Below are 20255 nucleotides of genomic sequence, written 5' to 3'. Positions count from 1 at the left end.
GCGTGGGAGTTTATTGAGCAGGAAAAGCAGCTCCCTGAAGCTCAATCACTTAATTAGATTTCTATCTAACAGTCCCCCCCCCCCCCCCGACTGACCCTTAAATCTCAAACAGCGCTGGAAAACACGAATGAAAGCTTTTCCCAAAACTGCCCGGACTCCTCGAGGGCCAGCCAGGACCAAAGGTCTCCCGATTGCATCTGTGTCCTCATTTGTGTGTGTGTGACCTCTCTCTCTCGCTTTCCGATATCCGCGGAGAAAGTTAACTTTGCGTCTTTTTCCGAGCGCGGGTTAGCACGGGAGATTAGCACAGCCGGCCCTAATGGATTTGAGCACACTTCTCACGTAGCCGGGAGGGCGAAGAGAAAAAGGGGTCTTTATTACCGGGGAGCCTCATTGATCCAGTCGGCCTTTTCATCTCGTTGTTAGCGCTGTAATTAACCATTTGGGGTCATTCTCCGTCTGTCACGGACCATAGAACCAAAACCCACCAGATCCCACTCGCTCATCGATAGCTTAATGAATAAACCGTTCGTATATATTCATTAAAAACAAACATCTCACTGTTTCCAGAAATGCTTATAATAATAATTATAGATATATATATATAGATATATATAATATATAGATAGAATAATAATTTTTGACCTTTAGGAATGTTACAGAGAGACATGCATGATAAATGAAGGTAGTTCAGACATGCACCTTTGCAGTGAACAGATTGTTAAAACGTTAAATGAAGTGTGACTCGGGGAAAAATGGCAAAATCCAGGGATGTGCGGTCTTTAAAGAAGGCAGTCACCTTACTTCACACACTGCAGCAGAAAATGGGTAGGGCTTAACACTCACACACAATTGCATTACATTATATTACATTACACTGCAATGCAATACACTCACTTATCTCCACGTGACTTACAGAAGTGGAGAACATCAGGGATACTTTCGGGAATACAAAAGTGTGTTATCACAAAGGAGGAACACAAAGCCTCTTTATAATCACATGTAAAGCTAACTAATAAATCAACAATTAGTATGGTAAACATATATATCACATTTCCAAAAGTATGTGGACAGCTCTTATAATTAGTGGTTTCGGCTATTTCAGCCACACCTTTTGCTAACAAGTGCATGAAATTGAGCACACAGCCATGAAATCTCCACTGACAAACATTTGACATTTGGCTCGTACTAAAGAGCTCAATGACTTTCAACCTGGCACTCTCACAGGATGCCACCTTTCCAGCAAGTCAGTCTGTAAAAAACGTCTGCCTCGCTAGAGCTGCCCCAACTGTAAGTCAACAGCAGGCCGGTTCAGGTCAAGAGCACTCCAGCACTCTCGGGTCACAAATTCATCCGTTCTCAGACTGTATTAGACTTGGTTAACAAACGCGAAAGCTGATTACGAAGAATTACAAAAAAGAGAGTGATTCTAATCCTGTCTGCATCTGTACCCAGGGGAACAAATCTGTAAATCGCATCCTATCAATTCAGACACACAAGACAGCGGCGGACAGGCTGACTGCGCAGTGCAATATAAACAGCTGTCACAGTGATGCCAACTGTGTGATATAAAATATATAATTATTATACATAATACGAGTACAAATGAATATGACAGGCAAATATGAACCAGAATACACTCTTCAGAAATGAACAGATGGGTGCAATGTGAATGAAATTATGTGCGAATACACATATTGTTGACTAATGATATTTGGAATATTTTTTTTTTTCCATTTGTTGGCAAGTCATGGAAATCCCATGTTACTACAAAAAAGAACTTTTTCGTTCAGGGTCGCAGGGGGTGCTGGAACATGGACAAGGGGAGGACATGCAAAATCCACACAGAAAAAGCCCAGGCAAGATTCGAACTCAGGACCTTCTTGTCGTGAGGCGACAGTGCTACCCACTGCACCATCATGCCGCCCACAGCAGACGCAACGCATGCTTAATCGTCTCGTCTCTGCGCGCCCTTAATATACGTGTTCGTGTTTATAAATAATCACAATAAACGGAGCGAGGCATGTATTCACATGGACCAGAATTAACTAAAAATCTGTCTTTGCCCTTCACCACCAATTGAATTCAGGCCATTGTATTGAAAACAGCTTCAGCATAGCGTTTCCATTCAGCTGAACCGAAATGCTAGTGATGACATCACGCTTCTAATGGTTTCCCGACCTTCGCCAAAGCGAAGACACCAGCGGCTCCCCGGGAGGGAGGCGGGAGGTGGTGGGTGGTGGCTAGCGGTGCTCCCAGGCTCTATATTTATAGGAGGGTAACACACAAAACCCTCCGGTGTAGAGAGAGCGTGGGCATTAACCCGGCTAACGAAAAAAGGGTCCTCACAACGTTGCTGCCATGTAGCGGCTATGTCATGACATTAACACAACATTCCAGCTGCGTCGTGAGGGACGTTTCGCTTCCCCGTGGCCCGCAGAAACCGGGCGAAAGCTCGTGACCGCGTCCGCGGCTTTCTCGACCGCCGGACGTGTGAGACGGGCCCCCGCGGTGCCGTCGCTCTCGGCGCCTACGCAGACGCCGCCAAACGCGCTGGCGGTGCTGACGCGGCGGGGCGGCGTGAATCCGGTGGAAACACGGGCCCGCTGGCTTCCTGCGGCGCTGTGAGACAGGCCTCTGCTTCTTCTCGAGCCGCAGCCCCCGTTTCCTCCAGCTCCTTTCATTGGGAAACTCTTAAAATGTTGCGTTTGCATCGATAGAATGCATTATGGCTACCGGGGGGGGGGGGGGGGGGCGCCAGGCAGCAACAGGGCCCAGGCAGCTGGCGAACGAACATTCATTTCTCCAAATAAACATTCTGGGAATCTAGGCTTCAAAAAAAAAAAAAAAAGTAAGAAAACGATGCATCTCAGTCCATTGCCCTGTTCTTTTTCCCCCTCCTTTGTTTTTTTAAATTACTTAAGGAGAGAAGCCGAGAATATGCATTTTATAAGAAAAAAAAAAAAGAGACAAGTTTAAAAGGGCAGTGTTTGGCTTGTAGGTGTAAGAAAGATGGGTTTAATTATACATGCTTCCCAGGAGGCCGTTCTCCATCCTAGCCGGAGCTCTGATTAGTGCTGTACTGTACAGAGAACTGAAACAGCATTAAGGCTAATTTGCCCACAAACAATAGGCGTCTGCGTGAACCCCCCGGCCCGCACTTTCCTTCAATGCGCCGCGTAACTAGACTGTGGGGAATGCCGGGCCGTGCGGAGCGATTTGCCAGCTCAAAAATGTGGACATTGTGAAGCCACTGCGGTACCACAGAGAGGTGGGGAGAGGGGGGGGGGGGGGGGCTCGCGGTGGGGGGCTGCCCAAACAGCACCCTGTTTTAATGAAGGCTATTCATCAGAAAAACAAAAAGACAGGCGGGGAACCACACTTACACTGTAGACTCCTGTTCCTGGCTGTCTGTGCTGTGCATATTCATCTTTCTCTCGCTCTCTTTCTCTCTCTCATACACACACACACAAACACACACACACAAACGCAAGGACAATGCCGCTGTGTTCTCCGCCTTAGCGATGCTCAGCTGGGATCAGCCGATGCGTTTCCTCCCAGCGAGGCTCTCGCACAGACGGGCTCAGGGAGCGGAGGCTAGGGGGCTGGGAGCCTCGCCCCGCAGAGACACTGGGGTTCAACGTGACGCGCACAGCACCAGGGTTCATGCAGGGGTTCATCCTGGGTTTTCACATCAAGTTCATTCAAGTTCATTTCAAGACCTTTTTAATGCCATATGAAATTAGATTTAAGACCCATTTTGCCACCGAAAATACAAGTACATTCACAACTGAATATAGCAAAGGTTCTGAAATTATGGATGGCACAAATAAAACCAGACACCAGTTACTTACATTTTGGCCAAATGAGTCGATTAATGCTGGATGTAGCACGTCAGTAAAACAAATACAGGACAGTACACAGATGTTGTGATAGTCTAGAATGACATTCTTAACATCTGCCGGCGTGTTGGTAACAACATTATGCTATCATGTCTCACAGGTCTGGATAAAAAGACACGGTGTGCAGTAAGAGCACATATACAATTCCATCACTGTGAACATCACATTGAGTCCTAACAATGGGAGAGACAAATTCACAGTTTAAAAATATAACCCGAAATGTGGGGGAAAAAATCAAAAGTAATGTTTATGACCAGATCCCAAAAGTGCAGTTCTCAAGCTGCCATGTTGTACAAATTAGAGACAGAGGCTGTGTATTAAGTCTCTGCGTAGTAAGTCTCCCCTCATATGGTCATGAAGTCCGGGCCTGGTCCGGGTTGTCCACCAGCGCGTGAGATACTGCCCTCCCCAAGTGACTCGGCAGTGATGCAAACTGCCCCTGATTCGTCCACAAAATATAAAACTAATGTCCAAATGTCACAATAACGTAACAAATCAGCACATGGGGAGACATTAGACAAAGAAAAAGCACGTATTTCCATGACATGTTCTAGTAGGAAAAGATTATTGACTTCATTTTTTACCGTATTGGTGCCATTGACTTACATGAAGTGGGTGCCTGAAAGATATATACTGGAGCCAGCCGCACTGGCACTAGTGAGCAATGTCTCTCAACAAGACCAGGAAGTGAGCTTCAAAACTAAAGCCCGTTTTTACTGGTCAAATATTTTTCATACTGATGAGATAATAGACATGGCAATTAGCACTACTCATTTTGCACCAGCAATGGATGCTGATGGCACAGGCCTTTCTTTCAGCTGTCCCAAAACTTACAGTACGTACAGTGAGCTTGGGACATAAACACTTTTTTCTTGATTTGGCTCTTCCTGAGCATTTTTATGTGTTCTGCTATATACACGAGATGGTGATGTGCCCCTTAACGTAAGCTACCAGATTGTGTTAATGAGTTCTCTTATATTCATGAGATTGTGATGTTCCTGTTAAACGTAAGCTTCCGGAGCCTGTTAATGTGTTCCGTTATATTCAAGAGACGTTAAAGTAAGCCGTGCTTGATTTTCCGTAAATCGTCATCACTTCAACAATTCAAACTCTAACACGTCAAAAAGTAACGTCACAACCCGCCAAATTGTAATGTGTCAAAAATTGACATGTTGGCACATTCATTCGATTCATCAAGGTGTACAACTTTCCGCTGTTTGCACCCCACATTTGCTGACTCAGCTGGTCAGAAATAACCGTGATGAGATATATTTTTAAAGACATTTTGGCGCCATTGGCTTTCCATAATGGTGGTGTAAACAACGAGAGAAAGACATCAGATCTGACAAAAGTTGAGCCCCATCGAGCCATTACTGTGCGCTCCCCTGCTAAATAAACAATTTTCACTATCTATTCTTTGCGTCCAATGGGAACACTACATTATAAATAGAACCATTAGTCATCAAAGGGGTTTGCAAACTTAAGGCCTATGAAAACTGCATTTAAGTCATTTTAGTGCCTTCCGAGGCCTGTAATTGAAGTAATTGACTTTGAGGACTTTTTAAGGATCCTCGGGAACCCGGAGCACACACGGCCTGGATTCCCACAGGGAAAGGAATGGCAGCGCCCCATGAGAGAGGGCTTCCTGTCCGGTTTCCAGTACTTTGCACTTCACATTTAGCCACTTAGCAGCTTTGCCCAGTTTACAAATAGCAGTCCAGGTCACAAACCTAATGCCACAGCTCCGGGGTTACAACTGATAAAAGAAGATAAAACAGAAACCTACTTAATAGTTGCTAATAGCCTAAGTACCCTCACAACAGAAAGTTATGTGCTGTAGTAGGTGGAGGGGATACTGAGAAGGTAGCGTTGAGAGTGGTAAATTGGTTTGAGAATATCACTTTAGGTGGGGCTTGTAAACCCATGATGATAGTTCGCCATTCAGTATTGGGTGAGGCAGGATCCACTCTAAGCAGGTGTGCATTCAGGTCAGCAGAGAAAGACAGACAGTGGCTCTATTGTCCTGATGGTGAGGTGGATTCCCCCCCCAAACTCAATTCGCATGAGCAGCATCCGGAAGTGCACGAGTCAGGTAGCGCTCCCAAATCTATAGGGGGCGCTGCAGCAGTGGAACAGGCCTGCAAACAAGTCTAGACATTCTAAATGTGAAAAACACACCCAAGTTCCACTGGAATCCCTCCCCTGGAATGAAGATGCTGGTACAAGCATTTTAGAACTGATTGTGTGTATAATGCCATCCTTCTTCCATCCTACTTCTGACTTCTTACTACTCTTCCTACTTCTGACTTTGAACCATAGTAATACATATTTGCCTCAAGTCAGGCGCTAATATTTCATGGATTGTTTTTATCATTAAAATTTATTTATGAATTTATAGGGCGGCATGGTGGTGCAGTGGGTAGCACATTTGCCTCACAGCAAGAAGGTCCTGGGTATATATATTTCAATCGTAGACAAGAACAGCCAAAAGACAAGATTGCAGTAACCAAGCCCACATGATAATTCCATATCTAGGCAGATCTGTCTTTGTAACAACAATTTTCTACCTTCACCCTCTGCTCCTTGAAAATTGTCTCCTCTCCTTGGCATGTCTTGTTTGTCCTGATAAATGGAAAGACAACATTTGTCACTAATTGAGGCTAATGGCACAGACCTTCCTTTGGCAGAGGGGTCAAAGGGGTCAGATTTGCAACAAAAATTAGAGCCCTTGGCTTTAGCCGTTTAAATAGCCTTTCCCGCCGATCAATCTCCCGCTAAGGTCACTGCTAACGACGCAGGGACATAACTGTCCACAAACAGGAGGGGCGGAAAAACACATCTGAAGCTATCCGGCTACGGGGCTAGCGCAAACACACACACGCGCCTGCCAGCTAGCGTGAAGAGGTCTGCCGCACTTCATGAAGCGACGCGAGGGAAAGCTCCCGTTCGAGCCGCGGTTTTATCAACATCGCCCGAGGCCGATAGAACCATTTCCTCTGCGTCAGTTATTGTTTTTCTCTCATTCCGCGCGCTCAGTCAACGGATAAAACGGACGTACCGCGAAAACATCTCTGCTAAAATTTTAGAGAGTCGCGGGGACAGCCGGGGAAAAGTGGTTAGAAGCAGACAATGAGAAACACAAAATAAAAAGTCCTGACCCAAAGGTAATGCATTTTCTTCCAATCTCTCAGTGGTCAAGCGAAGCAGAGCATCTGTGACATTATTGGAGAAGGAAGGGGGGGGGGGGGGAGACTTTTTTTTTTTTTTAATAACCTGGCTCTGGGGCATAGAAATTGCATTTTGTCAGTAACCATTATATGTCAAACACGTAACCATGATTCATTTTCTAACCTTTCCCCCCTGCTCCCCTCACTAGAACCAACCCTGTGGTTAGACTATAATAAAACAGAGAGGAAGGAATGCATCACGACTCAAAATCAAGCTAATAATTATTTGATGGTAAAAGGTAATTAATGACCTGACACTAAGTTCCCATTCTTAAAATCATATGTACATATCTTGTACATAGCTTTCAGGGTCGAGGCCTTGTTTTCGAGTCCCATTTTTTAATTATTCCTCCTGCCTCGGCACGGTAATTGGCTGCTGAGAAGCCCGAGGCTGTTGACTGAAATCGGAAAATAAAATACCTTAATGATTCTGTCCATTTTTAATTGGAGCAAAGCACCTTGCTCTAGGATATAACAGCAGTCGCATCTCCACAGCCTCTGGCTCTCCAATTCAGCCACACCACCCAGAGCTGCACAGACGTTCGGTCCTTTTCAACCACAAAAATAAGCTGCTCTTTGAAAGTTCACTGCCATGGTGATATATTTCCAATCCGTTACATATTCTTCAAGAAAAATAAGTTTAACAAAGTGGTAAAAAATCGGTATGCTGATGGATTATATGGATGACATTCATTTCAGAAGCATTTCATTTAAAACACTAGAGCTCGTTTGCTAATAATGAATTACATCTGCAGTCAAAGAGTAATGTGCTAACATTAACTACACTACTCATGTTAAGCAGCTAATTACAGTCAACCAAAATGATTATCAGTCGTCACAAATAACCAAGACCCTTCCTTATAGATTGCAAGGTGTAAAAAATGCATGACATTTCCCTCTCCTAATCTCTTCAATCGAAATGTACAGCGGAGCAAAGGCAAAAGAAAGGCACTGCACGTAACAGAAATTCATCAAGGAAATGTTTGGAGATGTTAGCATGCATAGGATTCTGTCATTTGAGTTTATATTGCATTACCTGGGGAAAGAGTAAATTGTGAAGTTCAATTGCTTCGAAATTCAAATGACAGAAATCCTATGCGAGTAATATGTTTATCAACAGGAGAGATGGAGGAAATATTATGGGATTATGTCAGAACGAGGGTGCATAACCATAACCCTAACACATTACATTACAGGCATTTAGCAGACGCTCTTATCCAGAGCGACTTACGCAACTTTTACATAGCATTTACATTGCATCCATTCATACAGCTGGATATACACTGGAGCAAAGCAGGTTATGTGCCTTGTTCAAGGGTACAACGGCAGTGTCCTACCCGGGAATTGAACCTGTGACCTTCAGGTTACAAGACCATCTCCTTACCCATTATACTACACTGCCGTCAAGGCTGTTGGGAAATCTGAGAAGAGCCCATGGCTCAGTCACAGAGCAACACACACAACCACCAGACACGGAAATATCCGTCTGTTAGCTTTCATAATCTGCTTTTCATCCAACCAGAAAAGTGGAACCACTGTGCAAAATTTCCTCTTTCATTCTTTTTTTTAATAAACTCTGCAATGAATGGTGCAATGACAGCTTTTTGAATTCATAAAATTACCTTGGTATCAACATCAGATGTAGACTACCTCTTAGATGGGATGACTTCACAATGGCTGATTTCTTGACCGTGATTTTGACCCATCCTAGGCGCTGTCTGTATTTTCGGCTGTCTTGCATTTTATGTTACAAAAAGTGAATATGCCTCAGGTTCTTTCTGTTGAAAACTGAATAAAACCTTTCATTTGGGGAATAGTCTCTCGGATATAGTCGTAAAGCAATTCTTTGTGAGAATGAGCCATAACCTCCTCAATTTTCAGCATGTAAATTCTTTCTAGTTCCCACAGACTGTGTACGCCAAAGTTGCCTGTAGGTGGGGTATTTTGTGGCATTAGCCAGAAGTGGTAGAAAAATTGTATCTACCTAAAAAAGCAGAAACAATTTTACCAAAATACATTTGCATATAGAAATGACCATCCTCAGTAAATGTTAACAAATTAATTGCTGAAAATGATACAGTTCTTAAACTCTGTATTCTTTAAAAGGAGTCACTTCCCCTTAAAGCTATCCAACCTCCACATAAATGGAACATTATCAGCCTTAAAATGGCCACTTCAGTACTAAACAGCATTTTCTGTGACCCTGGTATGCAATTCTCTGTTATGTTCATGCTTCAGCAGGCACTCAACTACATCTCATATCTCATGAAAGGGCAAAATATGACTAATTCTGAACATTAATTCAAATTATACAAACGATGAGATCTGTTTGAGTCCCCTGGGTAGGTGAATACTTTCTAAGATATGACATGATTACAGTGCTTATAAAAGTTACATAGTGTGGTAGAGACCCTTTTCATGTCCACGCTGTTGAACAGGTATGAAGTAGTGAGCTAATTAAATACATATCCTGCTACAATCAGTACGACATTCATATAAATTATGAATGTACATATCTTCTATGAAAGTAATTTCTTAACGATTTCATACATATGTACAGTGAGCTTCATTATGCTTGGAAAAAAATAATATTCATTCTTGATTTGGCTCTGTTCTCAACACAATTTTAGATTTGTAGTCAAACAATAAATAATAAATAAACAGTAAATCACGTTTTTTGAGTTCTAAAGCCAAGTATCTTATCTCCATTTGATACATCACATTAGTCCTGTTCATGGTTAAAAAATATTTTTTTTAAATCCAATTAGCACTGCCTGCCACCACATTCTGTGCAAAAAAAAGAGCCATGCACTGCCACCCAAAGGTGAAGTTTCATTTTCTTTCACCTGGAGCCCAGCCCACATCCGTGACGTAGAAGTAGGTAAAAACCTGCTCCTACATAAGAAAGTCAAAACCCCGTCTCTGCCGCTCTTGTTGATTGATAGGTAAGTATTATGTATTTAACCTGTTTAAGATGACATAAATTACCCTGTTCATTTCAAACCGCCTGCAGTCGAGTTGTGACAGACTGGACAGAGTTTCTTCTCTTTAGATTAGCGTAGCTAGAAATCCTTTTTAATTGTTCCTGGTTCTATTTTCTACATCGATCTAGCTGTATATTTGTCACTTTAGTAGTTTGTCAGTAGTTGTTCGTCATGGTAAAGTATTTTATAGTTCGTTCATTGATAAAATTTACATAGTTAGACTACGTTTTATAATTGTGCACAGTGTTCCCAACTGTAACGTTAATCTTTTCTAATTGCAGTACTTAATCATTTTAGTTTCAACTGCAGCAAGTAGGATAAGTCTGGCTGTTTACTCATTTCAGCTGAGATAGCTAGCGTGGGTTTCACATATTGCATCTGTGGCTCTCTGAGTCACCAAGTGATGTCGATAAGATTGCTTTAGCTGAATATTCAAAGTGAAACCATTGTGTAACCGTCAGTTGGTTAATGTCTACTTTTCATGGTGGATCACTGACATGGTTCCTTACTGGGCAAGTGAATATGATAGATGATGTCTTTCCTTGAACTTGAGCAAATAAGATGATTTTGCGCACTTCAGAATTCATTCTGTTCTTGCTATCAGACAGTGGCAGCCATACATGCCTAAGCCATAACACATGTTTGTATTTGGGGAAATTCCTTACGGCCTCCACACTCCAGAACTCTGCAGGCTCTTTTAGGTACTTCTTAGCAAATTGTAACCTGGCCATCCTGTTTTTTACTAGCGGTTTTCATCTTGCAGTGTAACCTCTGTAGTTCTGTTCGTGAAGTTTTCTGCTGACATTAGTCACTGACATATCCATGCTTGCCTCCTGAAGAGTGTTTCTGATCTGCTGGGCAGGTGTATTTCTTCACTACGGTGAGATTTCTTTGGTCATAAACTATAGTCTTCTTCGCCCAACCAGGCCCTTTGCGATAACTGAGCTCACCAGTGCTCTCTTTCTTCAGATTATTGTTTTGCTACATTGTTTCTAGACTAATTTTATGGCTCACTTCCTTTCTAATGTGTATGAATTTGGTGTATGAATACGGCACGGTCTTGGGCTGCATCTTCACCATACTGAGATTACCATCAGTATTGCCTAATTCTTTGTCTGGCCATTTTACGTCGGTCAGCAACCGCTGTGAGCAGAACAGTGAATGCTGAACATTTTCACAGCGAGTCACTCAGTTACTACATGCTATGTACCCACTATGCGGCAAACAAGCATTATTCAAGGTGGATGTAGTTGCATTTGGGGGTGCAGTGCACCCCCCGCACCTCCAAACTACACCCATGGACACCTGAATAACACCAATGCAAACAATAAACATCAAAACATAAACAATTAAAAACAATTTTAAACAGATATAAGCAAAATAAATGAATCATAATGTTGCTTATGTGTGTGAAATGAGCATGTTTACTTCATTTTCAGCATCTTGTAACATCTTCTGTAGTCCATTTGACTCTCGCTCGATACAGTAAACCCTTCAACTACAACTTTGTGTGATTTTTTTATTTAACCTTTATTTAATCGAGTAGGTCAACTGAGAACTCAGTTTTTTTTTACAGTGACAATCGAGGGAATCAAAGTGTGCAGGGAATGCAAGGGATTGTGTAGCTGCAGTATATGGGGGGTGATTAGGTGGATAGATGAGAGAATTTTTCAGCCACAAAATCCAGCCCCTACCCTTTAGAAAAGTGCCCTGGGATCTGTAATGGCCACAGAGGTTCTCATCTAAAAGATGAAGGCTTCTGTAGCACAATGTCTCGATCATAGGTTTTAACTTGAAGGGTACAGAGTTGTGTGATTGCTGCCAGTACAGGGATTTAGGAGAGTCACAGTTGCATTTGTAGAAAGACATTATGGGCAGGAAAGGCATTTGACAATCTTAACATTAATTCCAACGCAACTTTCCAATACAAGAGGGAAGAGACCCATATCTCGATTCTCTTAGTGAACCGCCAAAGGAGGCCTTTGGGGGGGAGGGGGGATTGGGCGGGTAATTGTTGTGACGAGGACCTCCTTTCGAGCAGGACAGCTGCAGGAGATGGCCGCAATCTGTCATCTTGCTATCATGCCTGATCGTCTCCATCTTTCCGTGATCTGGGATTAGCACGCCAGCGGGGGGGCTCCCTTTCTCAATCTGCGACACATGGAGGAAGCCTCACAGCATATCGGTGGGGGGTTTTAATAAGCGACAAATCCTTCGGATAGATTAAGACAAGGGGATACCCTTTAACCTATTCCCCAGATGTCCTCCATACACACTACATTTAGCTCGGACAGGCGTGTGTCAATATCATGTGATCAAGTGGACAAATGCCCATGAAATTGAGTATGCTTCTTGGGCAAGGTTTGATAGAGTATATAATGCCTATCAACAGAAGAGTGAAATGTGTTATTGTTGCTGTATGCTTAAGGCACTTCGATTTGAGATCAAATGATGAATATGACACAAAGGTCAGCTTTTATTTCATGGTATTCACATGCGTATGTGTTTTACCGTTTTACAGAAACAGCAGGTTTTCTGTTGAGTCTCTCCATTTCAGCTGTGCAAAAGTAAGTTAATGAATGAGCTTAAAAGTAAATCAAAGCAAATAAGTCTAATATCTGGTTGCGGTGCCCTTAAATATTCTTTATTTAAGCAGCCAAACTTCTGCTAAGTGAAACTTTGTGGGGAATGTGAAATAACTAGTCTAAATGTGTATTTGGAAAAGCATGCATTTGTGCAAAATCGTATGTCTGGATTTGTCGGCATTATACGCATTCAACCTTTTTCACATTTAAATAATAAATGTATTTCTTTGTGCACAGAACCTGTGGGGCTTGCTGGATTCTCCACAGGTTGCGTTTGGAAATGGCTTTCTTGCCTTTTCTGAGCATAATTATACATGAATGATTGTACCACCCCAAGGTAAAATCACTGCAACGTTCTAATGGAGATGTAGCTATTGTTGTTAAATTTGTAAATCCCTTATCAGTGTCATTTTGACGTATTGAAGTGCGCTGAAAATGCAACAGACGGGGCTGCGCGCATCTGAAGGTATTTATGATCTATTGTTCTCATTTCCGTTGCCTTGCATTCCAAATTGCTGACCCCACTCAACAGAAAGGAGCGTCTCCATTTCTAAAGTCATTACAACTCCTACACCTCGCCACCACAGACATAAAGATATCTGGAGAACAATCAGGGCAAGTGGATTAATCTCATCTGTGATGACAGACGGACATTTCTGGCGCAAATTGAATTCACGTACCTCAGTAAGACAGATAACCTGCTGTATCCACTTCTGTTATTTCCAGCTGAGCTCTTGCAGCCGACAGTGTTAGCAATAGGATGCTGTTTTACATTAAAGAATCTGTGGGATCCGCCGTGGTTTTGGCTGAGATTTTCAGCAGGAACCGATACAGTACAACACAGATATGCGGAAAAATTGGCACTAATTTTAGAGGGGCAGACAACAGACAGGAAGGACAGGAACTGCCAAACATTTGAGGTTAGATGGCTAGGTTCAGGCAGCTTTTCTCGTGAGCTTGACTGGCATCTAAGAAATAAGAGCTCTCATTGCGATCACGCATGTGGTTAAACCAGGTTAGAAGTTCTGTATAAAACGTCACATGGTCACATAGCACCCGTGTATCATTTGCAGAATTTGGTCCTGCGTGCTGACCCAGGCCCCGTGGTCCTTGTTCCTGGGGCGTGGTGTGGTGACTATGCTCACAGTTTGCCAGCCTACCTACCTGACCAGGCTTAGCGTCCTCACAGATGGAAGCCTCGTAGGGCGTGGCAAGCTCAGGGGGGTTGTCGTTCACGTCCAGGATGCGGATGCTGACTGCGTTCTGGGAGGCCATGGACGGGTTATCTGGCAGGGGAGAGGGAAGCAAGCACACAGTAAGCAAACTCCGTGCCAGTGTTCATTAAGTGACAGAGGTTCTCTATTTTGCGTTATACTACAGATGGACCTAGGCCATCTTAAATACAAAAACAATACATAAGAATTTTTTCTCTGCACTACCTAGTAAGTGACTGGTTATAATACTGTTATGGATAACAAATCTCTAATGACTACATATGACACCTATATTTGCCTACATTAACACACTTTTCCTCATTTCAAAAAGAGCTCAACAAATTATTCAGAATTTTCTAATTAAGTAACTATTTCCCACTTTCAGTAATAGATACATATGCTCTGCAGATGTAATCTTCAGTATAAACCTTGAAATATCAGAAATATAAATAGCTGTAGTACATAATGAGCAGCACATTAGCAGGATAATGTTCTTGTTCACAGAAGCATTTTCAATTATTTAATATTCTGAGCACATTTTCTTGGATTAAAATATGTGCAATGATAAATCACAAATCAAAAGAATGAGTGCATGAGTGTGTATTACTGCTACTAACACTACAACAACAACAACAGCAACAACAACAACAACAATAATAATAATAATAATAATATTCTGATTGCTAGGAAAAGTTTGAACCTGTACAGCAATTACTTCTCATTCACAGCCATTAATGATGTGATGATAACATGATGATAATTTGCTGAACACCATAACTAATATTAAAGCCTCCTTCCAAAAACCACATGACCCTGTGGTCACTCTTACGCCAAGAAAAGACCACATCTGTGGATGGTGTAAGTTGCTCAAGACAGGACTATGAAGCAGCAGCATGTACATTCAACATGAAATGAAAAAGCACCGTTTGGCAGCTGTCCAACTACTAGGCGGCTTTTTGTTATAGCAAAGAGTGCATATATAACGATGTTGAATTTCTGTGCACAGATTTTGCTTTAGTATGATCCAAATACCCGATACTTCTGGCAGGAAACCAACATTTGTACTAGCAAGTCCATATTGATAGATGTGGTCATACAGTGTGTATACTACTTATTTGTTTTGTCGTATCTACTTCTTACTTATTTTGTGTGGGTGTTGTGGGTTTATGGGAATGATGTGTGGTCGGGTCGGCAATTGAGAGCCTCTGTGTATGTTGTATGTGATAGTGTCTGTTGTATTGAATTGTAATGTTTGTGTTGGACCCCCTCGGAAACGAGATGGTTCATCTCATGGGGATATCCGCTAATAAACTTTATTATTAAATAAACATTGTTTTAAAATAAAGTGTCAACGTCTTTCCCCCCTTTTGTTTATGTTACTTTCTGTCAGGATGTGTGACATCAGTGGTCTTGATATATATCTTACACCTGTAGGTAGCTATAAATATCAGTGTTTTGTTTCCATGCAACTGCATGATTCAAGTATAATATTAAAATACACAAACATGTTTCTCCTGTTTATCAAATGTTTAAGAGCAGATTATTCAAATGAAAACTAGAAAGATTTGTCAACCTGCACATTCAATAAATAAATAAATCCTGCTCTATGCCAATTTCTTACAAAGTATTGTTCCGTGGAGGACAGAAAGATTTATTTATTCCAGCGGAAAGTAAATCAAAACCTGTGTAAAATTGCAACGTTTGACAGCTATTAAGATGAGGGATTTAAGCAGATTACACGCATGCATCTGGTGCAGAGTTTCCAGATGTTCAGAAGCTCAGATGTCTCGTGCCTTCCAGTACACTGCAGACACCATCTTGCAGTGGTTTGGGGGAGGCAAGCGGAACCATTAAACACATTCATTCTGTTACACCCGGACTCAAAGGAGATGCCTTAATTCGACTGTAATAATTACAACCAAATACTGGAAGAAAGAAAACAATCTAAAAGGATGAATGTTTTTTGGCTTCAACACGCATAACCTATGTTCCTCAGAGTTAGACCCTACCGAACAGATTTTCCCAAGCTGTTATGTAACATTCACCGTGCTGGATTTCTCCTGTGATGTCAGCTCAGTTTGCGTTCCACTATTTTACTCTCTCTTCCAGTCTTGCAGCTCTGTCTTAGATTGTGGAAGAAAGCACAGCATCTAACTGTCAATCTGGTTTGGAGCCGGTTTAGTTTGTGGTCCCCCTGTAGCACGGAAAGAACGCATTTACAAATGGAATCAGCCCCTATTCTCTCGTGCAGACATGAAGCTAGCTCTTAATATGATCTGTATGCAAAAACGGCACCATGTAGCATATACATTTGATGGTGCTGAGAATATATGCTGTGATATTTACATACAAAATTATTTAGGTGTTCGTTATTTTCTTTATCTCCAGAAACAATTTAATGAATTCACAAGTCACTAAAAAGAATGAATAATACGTTTTGAACAAAGTTTGCACAAAGCAACACTTATACTTACAATATTCACAAGTCAAAGGAGGAACACGTTTTATTTTTACTCACATTATGAAAGGTTATGTTATGTGACTTATCAAAAAAAATTAAATAAAATAAATTCTAATTAAAGCTGATTAAGGCTACCATTCTGTGAAGCATTACCATGGAATTCCATGCACTTATAATCCTCTGAACTCTACCCTCATGGCCCCGGCTATCCAATACAGGTTATTTTTGGGGACTAATTATTGTGTTGAAGCACTAATTGCTTGTAATTACTGTATTTACAGGATGTGCCAGAGCACAGAGGATCAAGATCACTTCTTCAATCTGCAAGTTGGGAGGGCAGCGAATTGACTTTTTGACTTTGCTCTTATACGCTCTTACTTTCTCGCATCTGGACAAATAAACTATTTTTAGACCTAAGTTCATCCCTACTTCATCCCTTCTGCAAACATCCCATAATACATTTGTCTGAGTATCATATAATACTGGTCTGAAACGCTATATGAGTTAGTTCATATTAGTGTAATATTTATGTAATGTAATGTAAATGTAATGTAATATTTCTGGTAAGCATGGTGATTGAGTACATTTTTGAGCTGAATGCAACACTGTTTTCTGTGTGACAGAGCCAAATATCGTACTGCAAACAAAACCATTTTTCTATATAAAGTTCAATACCCAATTAACTAATTATTTGAACACTAAAAAAAAGCTCATACCTGCAGTGTTATTACATTGCATATTGTCACATGGCTGGACATAATGAAGGTTATGAAAATGCCAATGGCATATATCAGGATGTCAGGGTGTGTATGTTTTTTTAATAAAGCGTATGAATACATTTATTCCTATTTTGACTTGACATTTACCGTCTTTTTTGTCTGTGTACATTATTATGACATGAAAATAATGTTTTTTTTTTTAAAAACTGTCCATTTGAACTCCTTCTTGAAGAGTGTTATTTTTAATTTTGGGATTTCGTTCAGAAACAAAAAAGAGTACAAGCAGAAGTGCAATTACATTTTTCCTTCAACTGATTACTAGATTGTCCTCTTCAAAGAGCTCTTCAACATCTAAACTATTATCTATTGTAAAGTGACTTCATTTTATTCCAATGAAACACTCAAACCGAATCATATCTATTGATGTCGAACAGACAAAAAATCCAATTCAGCCCAGAGGCACCGTGAGTTTTAATGTACTCAAACAAAGCTGGCGGGGAATAATTTGCATACAATGGAAGATTATAATGATACATTTACTTCTCAAAATTAATTGTACAAAAATGGAATTGCTGACTGACATAAAAAGGGAGACCACGCTGTACATAATCAGCTCTGCGAGGTGCTAAATATAATTGAATAAGGGTGTTATATATAATGATTTTAGGCATAATTATAGCTTACATACATCAAGTTTACAAATGGTCACCTGCAAAAGGAAGTTACTTCTCAGTGGTGCCAACAGGCACTAGAAAAAGGACTTCATGGCCCTCCGATGCAATCCTAGCTGCCAATTTTGACTTAAATAAATGCAAGTGTTCCAGCCCAAAAATGAACTTTACAAAAGTTAGCATTTATTTGCTAGTCAAAGTTAAGGATATGTTGGTGGACTCCAGGCCACCATTTCAAACTGTCAGCATTACATCTGAGTGTCAAATGGCCAAAAGAGTTTGTCGGCTAAAAATAAATACTGCGTATCAATATTTGCGAGCAATTAATAGCACATATGTCGTTAGAGGAACAGTTCTTTTCCTGACCTGCCTAGCTCCTGGTCCACACCCTTGCGCTACGCTTGCATCAGCTCCCTGGTGCTACCTTCGCTGGGCCCCGGAAGGTTCCGGAATGCCGCTCCCTCCTCACCTCCGGACCTCCGTTAGATCTCAGACCCCAGCGCGATCCCTCAGCTCAGCCGTCGTCTCCCTCAAGCCTCGGCTCTGCCCCCTCTGAGGCTCGCTCCAGGCGCGAAGCGTCACTCCGTACCGGACTCCGAACCGACAGTGCGGCTCGGCTAGGGGCGGCGTTTCCGCTCCAGAGGCGCTACGGACGCCTTTGGAATATTCATGTTCCCGCATCCGAGGGCGAGCCTGCGAACGTTGCGCCGCTTCCGTACGGATGACGCACACCGCTGAAACAACCGCAGCTCGGCTGCTTTGCATGAGTGATAGCTTAAATAATGACCTTAATCAGCTGCGAGAAGAGAGGGCAATTTGCCCGTAAGGCCTTGGGGTGGAGGATAGAGGCAGGGCTAGTTTCATTTCCCCGGCTCAAAATTCAATCATCGCTCTGTGTTCTCGCTGGCTGGGAATGGTTTAATGTACGCTTGTAGCCTACATAGTGCATAATTAAGTACAGTCCAGTCATTTTAGAGTTCTATATCTGCTTTCCCCTCTCCCTCTATCTTTATCTCGCTGTGCTTTAGAGACTCAAACTAAACTGCAGGCTCAATACAAGTGAGCAATAGAAAGGACCGCTGTGTTACTGATGAATAGGAAAGTGTCGCTTTGACCTTATAGTTCTCAATACCTTCAGTGATACAAACTGAAAAAAGTCCTGAATATAATGGATTTCTGTGGAAGTTATGGTGGGTTTATTTTTGTAATGTATTTGCATCTATCTCTCTTTTTTCCTTGTTTTTTTTTCACAGCATGATCTTTAGCAAATTGTGAATAAAGGCTTTTCAAAAGTCAAGTCTCTCTTTCCTCGTCTTATATGAACTTGAACTCATTCATACAACACAACTCCTCTACCACAGTCTGCTCTGAGTATGGCTGCTTTCATGGGTCTCTTCTGTCTGCTCTGAGTATCAGTGCTTCCATGGATCTGTTCTGTCTGCTTTGGGTATCAGTGCCTCCATGGGTCTGTTCTGTCTACTCTGAGTATCAGTGCCTCCATGGGTCTGTTCTGTCTGATCTGAGTATCAGTGCTTACATGGGTCTGTTCTGTCTGCTTTGAGTATCAATGCTTTGTGTGTCTGTTCTGTCTGCTGAGTATCAGTGTTTTCATGTGTCTGTTCTGTCTGCTTTGAGTATCAATGCTTTGTGTGTCTGTTCTGTCTGCTGAGTATCAGTGTTTTCATGTGTCTGTTCTGTCTGCTCTGAGTATCAATGCTTCCATGGATCTGTTCTGTCTGCTCTGAGTATCAATGCTTCCATGGATCTGTTCTGTCTGCTTTGAGTATCAGTGCCTCCATGGGTCTGTTCTGTCTGCTTTGAGTATCAATGCTTTATGTGTCTGTGCGTGTGCTCGTGTGTGTGTTGGGTTGTGGGGTGAGGTGCATGTGTGTGTGTGCATGTGTGTGTGGGGGTGAGGTGCATGTGTGTGTGTGCATGTGTGTGTGGGGGTGAGGTGCATGCGTGCGTGTGTGTTGGGGGCACAGGTTGAGGTTTGTGTGTGTTGGGCACCCAGGGTGAGGTGCGTTGGAGCAGATGCGCTGCTCTGGCCTGGCACAGAGGTTCTGTGCGTGACATCAGGTCGGAGACACAACAGGACGCTCGGCCCTCACTTCTCCCCAATCAGCCCACCTATTCTCCCTGCCCGCGAAGCCACTTCCCAGCTGCACTCCCATCCCCAGCCAATCGTCACACACTTTGTTTATCTGAAACATGACAGTGGCATCTCGGCCAGCTGTTAAACACACCTTGGCAGTCCCCCATGTATTCATCACGGTGGTTTGTTCAGCAAGCTGTTTCTTCCCCATCCTCCACACGGTTTTTTTTTATTTTTTTACCCTGTTCTCCAAAATAACAGAAGCTGAAAGCTACGGTGTCTCATCACAGCGTTTGTTTGACGAGTGCGCTACGGCCAAAAGCAGTCTGGAACATCGTATTCTTTAAATGCTCTTCTTCGTTCTGGGCCGTTTGACTCATCTACTGTACGTGTGCAG

The 20255-nt window shown here is 42.3% G+C and overlaps 1 protein-coding gene across 2 annotated transcripts in view; it reads right to left on the bottom strand.

Moving 5' to 3' along the window:
- LOC135237931 (cadherin-22-like) overlaps positions 1 to 20255 on the bottom strand; it is a 250008-nt gene that overhangs the window by 43487 nt on the left and 186266 nt on the right. For both annotated transcript variants that reach the window (XM_064305498.1, XM_064305497.1), the window contains exon 10: positions 13863 to 13984. In XM_064305498.1, coding sequence (XP_064161568.1) covers positions 13863 to 13984 — 122 coding nt within the window. The remainder of the gene's footprint in view (positions 1 to 13862; positions 13985 to 20255) is intronic.

The sequence above is a fragment of the Anguilla rostrata genome, chromosome 13, assembly GCF_018555375.3.
Source record: "Anguilla rostrata isolate EN2019 chromosome 13, ASM1855537v3, whole genome shotgun sequence".
NCBI classification, from domain to species: Eukaryota; Metazoa; Chordata; class Actinopteri; order Anguilliformes; family Anguillidae; genus Anguilla; species Anguilla rostrata.
Note: the sequence above shows the minus strand (reverse complement) of the source record. Positions and strands in the feature narration are given on the sequence as shown.